This window comes from Poecile atricapillus, chromosome 6, assembly GCF_030490865.1.
Source record: "Poecile atricapillus isolate bPoeAtr1 chromosome 6, bPoeAtr1.hap1, whole genome shotgun sequence".
NCBI classification, from domain to species: Eukaryota; Metazoa; Chordata; class Aves; order Passeriformes; family Paridae; genus Poecile; species Poecile atricapillus.
The window spans coordinates 6164810-6179240 of NC_081254.1; the positions used below are offsets into that span (position 1 = coordinate 6164810).

The window sequence follows — 14431 nt, forward strand, 5'->3', positions numbered from 1 at the left end:
AGTACATCAGTCTGCTCTCCACAGCAGTTTGTGTAGAAGATGAGCCCTGGTGCTGGCAACAGAGGGAAAACAATTTTGACACATCAAAACAAAACTCAGTTTCAATTACACTATCACCAATGGGACAGATGCCCAAACTTCACTGAATTGTGAGTGACTTGTTCACATTTCTATTTGCAATCAAGAGCTTTCCTACATTTTTCAGGCACTGCAGCCTGTGGTTGATGCTCAGATGCTTCTCCTCTCCGAGGGGCTGAGACAGGAGATACTTTCCAGGATTCCCAGCTGGTGCAAGATGGGAGCGAGGCAGACACACCCCCCGAGCCAAGGGAACAGAACATCTTAACAGCAGCGTTCCCAGCCTGCTCACACACTGCTCCAAACACCAAAGCCTCCAAACACGCAGGCACAGGGAGATAAAAAGTTCCAAAATATCCGGGGCGCTCCCAGGCTGTTGGAATCGCGATTCCCGCTTGGCTCCCGGCTCTCCCTGCTCCACTCCCTTGCTCAAGGGCGATGCACGAGGGTGAGGGCACAGCTCACAGCCATTCCTGCTTCCAAACTGCTGCAGGACTGGCTCCAGGATCCAGCAGGCTGGGAAAGCCCTCTAGGATCAGGAGTCCAGCTTCTGACTGATCACCACCTTGACAACCAGGAATCACTGGGAATGCTTAAGCTGATCCATGCATCATTCCTGGCAGTGTCCCAGGCCAGGCTGGACAGGGCTTGGAGCAGCCTGGGATGGTGGAATTCCATGGCATGGCACCGAATGAGCTTTGAAGTCCCTTAAATCATTCCATGATTCTGTGACCACTACAACTATTTTTACTTTTTAACCAGAAGTGGGAACTGCAAAAGCTGTTCCCCAATATGCCAGTAAAGAAATCAAACAGGGTGTGTGGAGGGGAAATATGAATCCATTTACTGAGGCCACTTTGACATGAGGAAGAACTTCCCTAGAGGGTAACAGAGCACTGGAACAGCTGCCCTGGGAGGGTGCTGAGTCTCTCTGGAGACATTCCAAGCCCACCTGGGAGTGCTCCTGTGTCACCTGCTTCAGGTGACCATGCCTGGAGAGGGAGTTAGACTGGGTGGTCTCCAGAGGTCCCTTCCAACCCCAACCATTCTGTGAGTCTGTGACGCCGATTCACTAAAAGTGTTTACTGTGCTCTGGGGCTTTGCAACCTGACAGCACAAAAACTCAAGTGTTGCTCAAAATTAAATATCCAACAGTGAGCTGAATGGGGATGAAGGGTTGTTTTAAGAAAAACATGATTATTTTCTTAAATAGGCAAGCCAGTGTCTCCCCCACCTAAATATAATCGTCCTGAAGCACCTCAGTGATTATCTCAAAGCATTAGACTGGAATGCAGCTCACAGCCACTGCTGACTCACCCTGGTGTCTGCACAGGGCTGGTGCCAAAGGACACGGCCCCAGAGACGCCCTTCCAGGCACCAGGCTGCATCTGCTCCTGTGGAAAGCTCGGAGCAGTAATGACAACCCATTCTTACTGCTGAGAAAGAGAATTTGGGGTCTTTTCAACACGTGCTCCTGAGAGCATGGAGAAGAGATGGAACTAACAAATATCCTGAGCTGGCAGGGACCCACAGGGATCACCCAGTCCATCCCCTGGCCCTGCACAAACACCCCAACAATCCCAGCCTGTGCATCCCTGAGAGCATTGTCCAAATGCTCCTGGAGCTCTGGCAGCCTTGACGTGTTGCTTTGCAGCTCCTGTGGTTGTTCCAACGACTAAAGAATGCCTTTGCTTTAGGGAGCAGTAAGATGGAAGAACAGCATGGAAGTGGTGCTGCTGTTTGCACAGATGAATTAAATCTCTGAGCAGAAATAGAAGCTTCATCACTTAAATGGAAAAGCTGTCATAAAGCCAACTTCTTCCACCCATCCTGTGAAAAGATACCCCAAGGCCTGCAAAGGGGATGGTTGTTCCTGCATCCCTCCCAGCCTGTTTTTATTCCCATGCTGGGAAATTAAACCCCTCTTCAGGGACAGGGACAGCCCCTGATGACTGCAAAGACCAGTTCAGGAGCAACCATCCACTGAGCACCTCCTTCAGCAGGCTCTGCTCTCACCAGCCACGCTCAACAGCTCACAGACACCCCTTTTCACACCTCACTTCATTTAACATCGATTTCCAAAGCTGAAATTAAGATACTCACTACCGAGATGAGATTTTGTACACAGGAGCTTGGGAAGCTGGGCTTCCATTCAAAGGAAGAACTCTGAGTCATCATGAAATTGGTAATCATACTACTAATTTTAGAAATCTGGGAGAACTGATCATTTAAAACGTGCAACAAGCTCATTATCAATTCCAAGCTTTTTTTTTTTAAGACAGGAAAACAAAAATGGAAAAAGCCTCAGTCATTTACTGAGGCTGTTCAACACATGCAAAAACAAAGTCAACCACAGTGGTGTAACTACCAAAATTTCATAGGATCATAGGATATGCTGAGTTGGAAGGAACCCACAAGGATCTACAAGGATTTGAGATGGGCTTTCTAAACAGCATAAAATAAATCCCACATTTTGCCAAAGTAGCTCTTTCCGAGGATACTCATTCCCAAAAACGGTTCTAACAGTTTTGAAAGTACTCACTCCTTCCTCAGTCTTGTAAACATGGAAGCTGTGATTTTAGTTTAGTGCTGATAATAAAAAAAAAAAAATTACCATGGAGAGACTCATGATTGTAGAACCACAAATATCCTCAGCTGGAAGGGATCCCCAAGGATCACCCAGTCCAGCTCCTGTTCCTGCCCAGACCCCCCAACAACCCCAGCCTGTGCATCCCTGGCAGCGCTGTCCAAACGCTCCTGGAGCTCTGGCAGCCTCAGGCCGTGCCCATTCCCTGGGGAGCCTGGGCAGTGCCAGCACCTCTGGGGGAAGAGCCTTTCCCTGATCTCCAGCCTGAGCCTGGCCTGGCACAGCTCCAGCCCTTCCCTGGGTCCTGTCCCTGTCACAGAGAGCGGAGCTGCAGCCCCTGGTGAGGTCTGAGCTCAGTCTCCTCCAGCTGAACAAATCCAGTGCTCCCAGCTGCTTTTCATGCAGCCCCTCCAGACCCTTCCCCATCCCCGTGTCCCTCCCTTGGTCACTCTCTGGCAGTTTTACATCTTTTCTGTACTCTGGTGCCTCATGACACACAGGCAGAACACCAGAACACTGCTCTCCACTCAAGTTCTTATCACCAACTACAGAACTCCATTTCCAAAGGAGCCGAGACGACACTGCGCTGTGCCCAAGGAACCTTAAAATCACAGCACCCAATTATCTGCTAAATCACCCAATGCCACAATGATGCTTTGTCAGTACTGAAACCAGACCAATGCAAATAACCCATGTGCCACTTCAGAAATGCCTTTGCTATAATGCTGCTCACAGATTGAACAAAACATTCTCCTTAAAGCCTGAAATCATTCCCACATTGCTGAAGATGACAGTCTTTCCAGTTGCTATGAGAAAAAATCCTGGATCATTATGTAAATCAGCTGTTATAATCACTTTCAAAAATAGCTGTCTATATATTCACATTATGCCAAGACCAAATTAAAGAATATGCAGTATACACTTGCAATTCTTTACATACATGGAGATATAAAAGTAAATTACTCATGCTGGTCCTGTAACTGATTTTGCTCACAAATTCAGACTTTTTCCTAATAATGGAAGGTGGCCAAAAAAGCATAGCAAAATATTTACCAATTCTTAATTCTTAAACAGTCACAAGGAAGCTGCAAAAACCAACAGCTGTAGCTTTTTCTGCAATGATCAACATTGTCAATTAGTAACTATAACATCATTAGAATGTCTGAGTGATTTTATGAAATCCTGTATTTCCAAGTATTTAACCCCTGATCCTCACTCCACTCATTAAGGTGGCTACAACAGGAAAACAAAGAGCAAATGACCTCATCTCCTACTTTACAGACAGGCCAGAGCACGCAGTGCTTCAGAATTTACACACAGAATTTACTTTTTAAACCCAACATTGAGACAAGTTTTACATCAAAACACAAATGAAAAAGAACTTTAAAACTCATAGCCCTCTGCAATCTTACAAATCTTTTTATTAGGGCCTGGAACAAAAGGAGAAGGGGGAATGGCTTCCCACTGATAGACAGTAGGTTTATATTGGACATTGGGAAGAAATCCTTCCCTAGGAACGTGGGGAGACCCTGGAAGAGGCTGCCCAGAGAAGCTGCGGATACCCCTGGATCCCTGGAATGTTCAAGATCAGGATGGACAGGGCTTGGAGGGACACGACAGCATGGAATATCTCCTTGCCTATGGCAGGGGGTGGAACTGGATGAGCTTTCAGGTTCATTCCAGCCCAAACCATTTTGGGATTCTGTGAATCAAAGGCTTCAGGAAGACCTACCAAGCATTACATTTCATCTTTCTTTAGAACGGAAATTTCAAAGAAGCTGAGTGCTCCTGAAGCTGTGAATGATGGGGCTGTTCAAGTTGCACTCTGGAGCTAAAAACCTTACTGTACATCCTGAACCCGACACCTGCACGTAAAACAACAACAGTCCATTTCTCCCAACCCTCAGCTTCCAGCTCCCAAACAGGAGCTTCATTTAACAAAGAACAGACTTAAATCAGGGAATCTACAGCCTGAAAAAAAGCTTCTCGACTGCCAGGAATGCTAATTTTCACTTCCAGTTCAGGCAGGGGAGGTTTGGCCTTGCTTTAATCTGCTCCCCACCAGCCCACTCCTCATCTGCTGCCAGCTCTGCTCCGTGTCACCCCTCACCCTCCTGCCTGTGAGGGGACCCAGCCACCAGCGCGGGGTGGCCAAGCTGTCACTGCCAAGTCCCGTTTGACAGCAAAGCCCGGGAGCAGAGGCACAGCGTGGCTTTGAAGTCTCTCAAAGTTGCTTTGTTGTCTGAATTTGCCTGCAGTTTTCAGGAACTCTGGCTGCAGGAGCCATGTGAGGCGGTCTGGCGGCGCAGCTGGGCCTGCCAGCGACGAAACGTTCGCCTGGTGACCTCCAGCCCTTTAACTCCAGCTTAAACAAGTCCACAGAGCAACAGCAAAAGAGAAAAAAACCAGCACTGTTCTAACTGTTCAACAGCTTGACAGCCTGGAGCTACGGGGGGAGTGTTACAAGAAGTGTCCACACTCCATCCTCAAACAGATTTAAGAGCCCTGACAAATGGCCAAGCTCTTATTAGTGCCATTTGCTTGACAGCATCCCAACAACAAAAAAGAAAATGACATAGGAAAATATACCCAGACAAATCTAGAATACTTTCTGACATACATGCTGTTTAAGCTGTAGTCATGACTGCTTGCTTTATTTAACAGGCAGCATTTCCACTAGCCAGCATGAAATGCAAAATAAGTTTAGTATTTTTCTATGAGCCTGGATCATCAGGAAGTATGGAGGAAATGAACAGGAAGAAAGTTCTTCAGAGCAAAGGAGGATTCCTTGTAGCCAGCCAGCTGCACTTGTCAACTCTACCATCTGTGCCTTGAAGAACAAGCAAAGGGACCAACTCAGATGTGGCTGAAACATTTTATCATTTAGAAAAAATGTATTTAACCCCTTGATGCTCCATATTCCAACAAGGACTCTTTTTTTCCCCATTCTTTAGTTTTTTAAACTTTCAGCCTGCAATTTAAATGCAACAACTTGGATAAGGGATAACTGCAACTCCTTCAAATCCAGTAGGTAAACCTGTCCACATGAGGCTATGGGGCTGACAGCAGGTCTGGAGGGAACCTCAAACTCCCACAGCATAAAGAAATAAATCAGAAGTCACCTCAAGAGGATATGTCAGGTTGTCTACACCCACAACTCACTTCTGGACCTGCTTATTGTATTGCATTTGGGAGGTCATCCCAGAGCAAGAGTCCCTTACCTTCATCTGTGAGGTGTAGGAAATGTGTCCAGGAATTCTCAGCCATACAGAGGCTTTGCTGATCAGCTAATGGGGTCATGTTATGATTGGGGAAAAAAACCCACAGTCCTCACAGCACAAACAGAAGAAATGGTAACAAAGGCATGAAAGATGATGGGCTGCTCTGGAGAACAGCCTGTACTGACAAAGGCTGAGAAAAAGGCACCTGCTACTTCCATTTCAAAATGGTCTGGAATCATAAATAAAGATACAAAAGCATACAGATAGTAAAGGTAACAGGAGCTCTTGTGTAGAGCTGCAAGAAGTGTTTGGACAACGCTCTTAGACACAGGGTGGGATTGCTGGGGTGTCCTGTGCAAGGCCAGGAGCTGGACTTTGATGATCCTTGTGAATCCCTTCCAACTCATAAAACCCCTCTAAAATAGCTGACTATATTAAAGGACACAGAAAAGCTGCTCTTTCCATTCAGAAAGAGCTAAGAGCAAATGGGAACATAACAAATGATATATCAGACTCTGTACTATTGATGCCAGGTTTGACAGAACTCTTCAGCTGTGATGGCAGAGTTTGGGCCTCCAGTCCCTAACTCAACCCCAAATCCAGACCTACAATCCCAACAGATTTCCACAGGGAAAGATGCAGAGGTCCAGTAAAGGAGGTTCTTTTATTTCTGCTGACACTTTGGAAGAGGCCACACCCCATCTTTCCATAGCCAGCCCAGCATCCCAACAAGCTGCAACAACATATGGTGGCCCAAGGACAATGGAGCAGAATCCCAGGATCAGTGAGGTTGGAAAATCCTCTGGGATCATCAGATCCAATGTGTGACTGATCCCCCTCCTGTCACCCAAACCAGAGCATCTGGTGCCACATTCAGGTGTGCACATGAGGTGAGACAGGGACTGAGCAGAGGAACCAGTGCTGTGAGGAGCTGGACTGCCACATCTCAATTTGAGTTTTTAAGTGCCAAACTGACCTGTTTTAACCACCAACCCAACTCAGCATGAGCTCTTTCAAGCAGAGCTATGAGCTGTCACCGTGTGTTTCCAGCACACCACCCCACTTTGCAGGATCTCCCTGAACCACCACTGTGTACTTAAGCATGTCCTAACCTCAAACACCCCCAGAAAAACACAGGAATTTTATTCAGTAAAGAGAAGCCAGCACAGAAGAGTCACTACTTTGATATTTACTGACAGGAAGTGAAAAATGGCTCAGACTCAACTTTTTGCAAGCCTGAAAGAACATCCAAAACTTTCAGAGACAAGGGAATTTAAAATAGCTATTGGTCTGGAGGACAAATACAGCAGACTAAAAACCTTCATAGAACAGAAATTACAAAAAGTAGACTTTGTATGGATTTATCAAACCTTAATCAAAAGAAGATAAAGGTGCGTGGCCAAACTAGACACAAGACCATTCTAATAAACCATTCCTCAAACAGTAAGCCCAAGTAGATAATTTTATCCATATGAGATCTGGTGTTTCCCTCCTCTAAATGTTAACATAAAAAAGGGACATTACTTCTCTAACTCACCCACACAAGAAATGAAAGAACAGAAGATACACAACTCCTCAGTTGTAGCCCAATATATACCCAGGCAATGCAATGAATTAAGCAGAGGCCTCTAAGAAAATTAATCATGCAATTAAAAGCTATTATACTACAGTTCCACAAAGGCAGAATTAAGTTTATAAAGACGTTTCTTAAGCACTTCACTACAAAAAACTGGATATTAAGCAGTTTTTCTGCACTGCTGCACGCTGGGGCTGTGGAGCTGGGAGTTCATCTTTAAAGGGAACAATGCCAGCTTTTGCAATAGTCATCATCCCAAACACAGAGCAGTTGAGTTTAATTTTTTTAGCTGCACAGTCAATTACCATTTGAATCACAGAGCCACCACTTGAGCTACATTGCCTAAGAATCGTTATTAAGATAACCTAGATTTATGCAGCATGATACAGGGCCTAATTGCACAATTATTTACTTCCATTCTACAAAAATGCCTTTTCTTTTTTTTTTTTATCCCAGGGCCTCACAAGCAAGACAGCAAACAAGGCGGATGACGACAGGAGCAAAGAGGATGCTGGCTTGAATTAGAAACTGGAACAAGGATTTGTTTACATCTGAAATATCAACCTGGGCCTAAGACACATCTAAAAACTAACAGAACCCAGAGCAGAGTCAACCACCCACAAATAATCCATGTTTCAGAAGACATCCTGCTCTACAGGGCTGCACATTTCCAAATAAATTCCCTTCTTAGAGCACAGAAATCACCATTCCAGTAACTCCCAGGAAAGCACAAACTTCCACAGCTTTAATCCCAAAAAACTTTCACTCAAGTGCCAAATCAGAGGTGTCCACACCTCCCCTAGGATTTAAGATGAGGCAGAGGGCATATCCAGGAATTACTGGATACACAACTCCAGGCTATATCAAATTTTCCCCCCGAAAAAGCCGTGCAATAAATTAATCTTCAACATCCACGCTGTATCATGTACAACAAATGAATAAAAATCACACAGAGCTCTGAGTTGCTCCAAACTAGAAAGGAGCTGGGCTTTGGAAAGGAGTTAGTTATGAGTAATGACAGTATCTTTGCCCTCTAATGTAATTAAGGGATTTGACAGCTCGGCTGCCTATTCCCTCCCTTCTCTTCCAGTTTGTCTGAACACAACAATTGTCCTTTAAATCATTATATAACAACCATTTTCGTGTTTAAACCTGTTATAGAGGAAGACTCTGGCTAAAGTACCAGGGTATAATTTGTCAGCTTATGCAGCATTAATATGGCAACAACATTAATCCATTAAAAATATAATTTCATTTAAGGAACTATTCAGCAATTCACAACCAGAGAAAACTTGGTAGACAGAAGCTTTACATATAAAATTTCAACTTTGTACTTGTACTCCCTGAAGTTTAGTTTTGGCTTTATGCTTTTTAGCACAGAGGGGTTTTAACACAACATCCTTTCAGCCATATTATTACTGAATAAATTATATCAATTGCTTCCACACCAAAGAGGACTTGGGTGTCCAAACCAAAGACAAGGAAGAGAATGGAAAATACAGCCACCTCTCTTCTGGGAGAAAATTAAGACAATTCTGTGCTCCTCTACACAGTATTTTAAGACATCAATACTCACTGTCTCTACAGCAGACACCAGGCTCCACAACACTTTGGTAAGACAAGCAAGTTCTTCTTGGTGTCCGAAGTGTAGCACTGGGTAGCAACAGGAATTTTGTCCTAAAGAAATCTGTCAGCCCCAGCCTAGCAGTCATCAAGAGCCAACTAATCTGCGTGCATGCATTATACTGCAGCAGCAACAGCAGTTCCAGTGTTGCATAAGCTCCACACTCACAGCTACATCCTCTCCCAGGTCAGAGGAAGGCAGATGGAATGATCCCATGGACAGAAAGGCCTTCCTGACTAGCAGAGATTCCTAGAAAGATGCATTTCCAAAATTCACCACCCTCCAAGACTCCAGCTGGACCCGGTGCTGGTGCTGGCCAGCCAACCACACAGAGTAAACTTGGGGTGGGATTTTCACAAGTCCTCAACGGTGACAGAACTGTCCTCACCAAGCACACCCCACAAAGTAACTCCTCAAGTGCCAACACCCTCATCAGGTTTAGTGTAAGCAAGAGGAAACTTGGATTTTTCCTTAATAAAGGAACACTCAGACCCGGTGCTGGTCCTAGCAAAGCTGGCACTTGATTCAGCATTACCCTCTTCACATTCAATAGCAAAGCTCTGGATGTTCTGAGGACTTCACACAATTAACTGAGCTTAAAACCATGCTCCAATCATTCATCACTTTGGCTGGGCTTTTTTTAAGAGGTCACCATGTAAGAAATACTATACAAGGTCCACTCATTTCTCTGCCCACCTTGAGAAGAACACACAGCCACCACTTCAGCAGCTTCTGTCCACTTAAAAGTGTGCACAGACAGGTATTTTTTAATTTGAGTTCAGCTTGTGCAAACAGTCTCCACGTACACTGATAATTTCTGATGATCCGAGCTGAAGCATTTCCCTAAGAATCCTGCACTACACTTAAGCAAGTGCTGTAATTTGTGAGGGCCTCCTCTAAGTCCCTTTCTGAATAAAAGCAGTGAAGGGGCTGGGTGACCCTGGATGGGATTGCACCACACAGCACCTGCTGAAGTGTGGGGTTTGAAGGCTTCAGCTGCTCAACACCCCTATCCACACAACTATGACAGTATGCCACAGGGTTTGGGGTCTGCTGGGCTGTGAGGAACAGTAAATGAGCCAGCCATGTCTAAACCCAGAAGAGAAAATGCAGAAACACATTTGCAGCAATCACCACCTTGCTTTCTCCATCTGGACAGGTCAAAACCCTTCATCCTTGCTAAGTGCAGAAAGAGCAATCTTCCTGGGATCAAACACATCCTGTAACAAGCAAGGAACTGAAACTCAGATGAGTCCCCAGCCAGCAGGGATGCTGGAGTGCTGTCTATGCAAACAGACTTCTGGGATGAATTCAGAGCAAAACTGGCACTAATCTTGTCCAAAACCCAACATCATCCCAGGCTCCAGAAGCAAAATGAGTCTGTCGGGCTCTAAACGCTGCTAAGTAACATGGTTTACTTCAGAACAAAGAAATATTTTCCCACCAATAAAATGCATTGCTAGTTGGTCTCTTCTAGTTTCTGCTAAACCCTCCCTGTGCTTGTGTGCAAGACAAACTTGTTACAAAACCTCTAACAAACTTCAATTTTAAAATGAGACCAAGTCTTCTAAACAAATGGCATTTCCAGCTCGGGCTCTATTTTTAAACACAGTATGGACTTCATGCCACTAATTCACTTTTTTTTTTCCTGGAAGCTGAGCCATTTTGAGTCAAGTCCCATAATTTAAAATTTCATTAAAAATGCAAAGAGCTTTAGGACTGCAAATAGCATAAAGCAGTAAGAGATTCTAAGCAGCTTCCTCCCGCAATTTCAGCGTTCCCTGCCTTTCATTCCACGAGACAAACGACGTGTGAGACGTGTAAACTGCACCCAACATCTCATCTCGCCTGAATGTTGCTGCAGTTTGTACCACTATGTAGGTCACGAGCTCCACATGCTTCAGTCAAGCCCTGGGCTCAGCCTAGCTGCCCATTTTCACCCCTATCAGAAGGCCTGGGGACACGAGACAAAGTTTAACCCGAGCTAGGACGGGCACAAGAAGCAGTTACACGATTTTTTTCCCACTTGCTAAACTCAGTTACACACAGAGCTCTTAAGGCACAGGCAATCCATACACTGCTACATGGAATTGTTTTCTCTCTGCTGTTCCCTGCACTAATCGGGGCATTACCAAGCTGCACAATTTCAGAAATTACCCACAGAGTGCCTCAGAAAACATTCTGGTGCTTGCAGCATCAAGAAATGCAACCATCAGAGATGAAAGAAGTGAATACAAGCTTTCCTTCTCATCCATGTGCACCAAAAAGTATCAAGTACTGCAGAAATTAATTAGAAACCCAAATAAACCAGAAAGAAATATCTGAAGTATTAAACAGCTGATTTCATATCTCCACCTTTAAAACCCTTTCTTCTAAGTTCATAGTATTTTTTTCCAAGATGTGCATAAAGACTGCTCAGAGAGAACATCTGATTAGATGAAAAGCAGTAGCAGTGTGGTTTTTAAAGACACACAGGCCCGTTTTCATACTCTGCACAGATTTTGGGAAGATGCTGTCTCCCTTTGCTGAAATCCCACACTACACACACAAGGATTCTTACCCAACCCTCAGGAACTGAGAGCTCCAAGCACAATGTCCTGTAATGCACATACAACAAGATCACTTTTAAAAGGATCTGACAGAGCCCAACCAAGGATTCTGGCTCCTCACCCAGCCTGCCTTCAGCACCCAGGAGTTCCTGCAAGGCCTTTGGATAATATCCATACCCAAAAGTCTCTGGCCACAGGGGACACCAAGACAGGAAGCTTCCCCCAGAGAAGGCTAGGAGAAAGGGCAGAGCACGGACCACAAGCACTCCACCTGCCTTCACTGCAATTCCTTTCACTCTCGAGCTCCCAAAGCCCAGGAGAGCACCAGCTGCTGAGGGTTCTGGAGCTGCAGGAGGAAGCCAGAACTCCTTTTCCCATATCCCAGCCAAGTGTCCAAATCATTGGGCTGCCCAACTCCTGGCTGCCTCTCCCTTTTAGCTGGACAGAGGCGGCTACCCTGAACTAACCAGGCATCTCTAACAGCTGGTCCTCCTGCCATGCCTTGCTGAACAGCACACTTGGCCTTCACATTTTCTCTTTTTTCCCCTTAATACCACATGGTTGGAGAGATAAATCCATGCCATGTGTGTAAGGGATAAAGAGGTTATTTCCCAGCTACCAGGAATGGTGAGCAACATTTCCATCGGAGCTCTGCAAAAGGAAGCCCGCACAAAATGATTAAAAAAATTCAACTTTCGCTTCTGCAGCACCATCAGTCTTCAAGCAAAGCCATGGCACTGCACAGGCAGAAGTCTTCATTCATTACTTATCTGTTCAAAATGTGCAGCTACAAAAAAATCCACCTCTTCCTATGATATTTTTTTCTATCATTAAAGAAACCATACCATCCTTTCCATATATTTCATGGCAAAACTGCAGCCAGCTGCTCCTTTTAGAAACGCCAGCATAAGCCCAGTGTAATGGCCTGGTTCTTTAACACAAAATTCTAAGAATAAAAATTAAAAATAAGCAATCAGTTCCATTTGACACATCATTAGGAAATATTGAGCAAGGAAGCCGAGGTTCAACATTCACTAATTTTGTTGCTGGGAGCATATGACCAGTTAAAAAGATGTGTTTGGGTCAAAATATCTCTCTCTACCAAGCGCTCATCTGGGCAAAGATACCTGAAACACCAAACTCTTCAACTGTGAAGGCAAAACCTTTTGGTTTTGTCACCACTTAACTCTTTCCATAATGCCAACAGCCAACAAAATCACCAAGTGCAAACACCTAAAAATCCAGGCCTAAAAGTATTTTTATCACCAACATAACGCAGGAATAATGAACCAGACCTGCTGGGTTTTTAATTAAAAGCTAAGCAGCTACTTGCTAAAGTCCAGAACCTTTCAAGTTGTTTTAAAGCCACCAAAATTTCAGGCCAAGGCTCAGTGCAAAAGCAAGAGCTCTGTACCAGCGGCAGCTTTTATCAGCTTTGATCCTGCTCGAAAACTGGATCTATTTAGAGCACTTGCTCAGACCAGGATGTAATTGCTCCAAAACCCAATATTTCCACCTAATCCTGTTGCAGAACAGAAACATCCCTCCACAGAGAGAAGTCCAGCACTGAGCACTACTGTCAATATTCATTTTTCCAACTTCTAAGCAAAGCTCTTACCCCAAAAATCTTTCCCACGGCACCAATCTCTCCCCACCAAGCAGCAAGGCCCTGTCCACAGCAGAGCCCCTACCCACCATGAACCCTGCAGGGCATTCCAAGCTAAACATCTGCCTGATGCTGCTCCAGCACATTTGTTCCAAAGGCCACCAAAACGGCACACCGGGTTTTGCCTCATTAGCCGTAAATGCACGCTAATTACTTATTCCAGAATAAATATTCTATACAATCCTCAGCGATGAGACCCGGTGCGCTCTCGTTTGTGACACATCCTCGTGCAGTTCACCGGTAAAAAAAAAAAGGTGAATGGTGGGATTTGGTTGGTTTTTTAGCTTTTTTTAATTTGGAAGGAGCGATTGCCATCTCTTGCCATGGAGAGCCTTGCTGCATCCTAAGGTACAGCTCTGACTTAGCGGAGGGCTGGAAATGAGGGCAGAGGACACAGGCTTCGACTGAAGCAACCCGAGGGAAGCCACAGGCCTGCCATGATTATAATCGCAATTCAAGACAAGTTACTAAATTAAAAAAAAAAAAAATTAAAAAAAATTAAAATAAAAATAAAGCGCTGCGGACACAAATCACGGCGGGCCGGGCGCATTTGGTGCGTGAGCCCAAAAGCCAACAGAGCCGGAGATAAGCGGCTGCTCCGGAGCGGGCAGGGGCTCCAGGGCCGGGGGGAGGGGGGGGTATTGCCCTTCGGCGGCTCGGGGGGGCCGCGGGCCGGCCGGCAAGGAGCGCTGGCGTTAATCCTGGAGCTCCCGTTAATCTGCCGGGCCCGGACAAAAGGCGGCCGAGGCGGCGGCGGCGGCGGGGGAGGGCGCGGCGGCCCGGGCGAGCCCCGGCGGCGGAGCGGCCCGGGGCAGCGCGTTAGGTAACGCCGCGCGGGTCTGATGCAATCGCGGGACGTGCGGGAGCAGGAGCGGGAGGAGGATACAGGTCAGGTCCAGGTCGAAGCCATCCTCCTGGTATCGCCTTTTGTTCCTGCTGACGATCTCTTTGATGATGGCGGTCATGTCTGGCAGCCGGGGGCCGCTCCGGGGCAGCGCGCAGGGCCCGGGCGGCGGCCGCGAGGCACCACCGGGCGGCCCCGGGCGCTGATGCTCCGGCGGCTCAGCCCCGGGCGGGCCCGGCTCCCGGCGGCGGCACCGGCTGCTGCTCCCTCCTCCTCCTCCTTCTCC

General features: G+C 46.1%; 1 protein-coding gene across 5 annotated transcripts in view; it reads right to left on the bottom strand.

Annotated features, from left to right (window-relative positions):
- Window positions 1–14431, bottom strand: part of PTEN (phosphatase and tensin homolog) — a 72655-nt gene extending 58224 nt beyond the window's left edge. For 3 of the 5 annotated variants that reach the window (XM_058840680.1, XM_058840681.1, XM_058840684.1), the window contains exon 1: window positions 14188–14408. In XM_058840680.1, the coding sequence (XP_058696663.1) occupies window positions 14188–14266 (79 nt within the window). In that variant the 5' untranslated portion in view covers window positions 14267–14408. Of the gene's footprint in view, window positions 1–14187 lie in introns of all 5 variants that reach the window. The other 2 variants (XM_058840683.1, XM_058840682.1) reach the window with 1 other exon arrangement.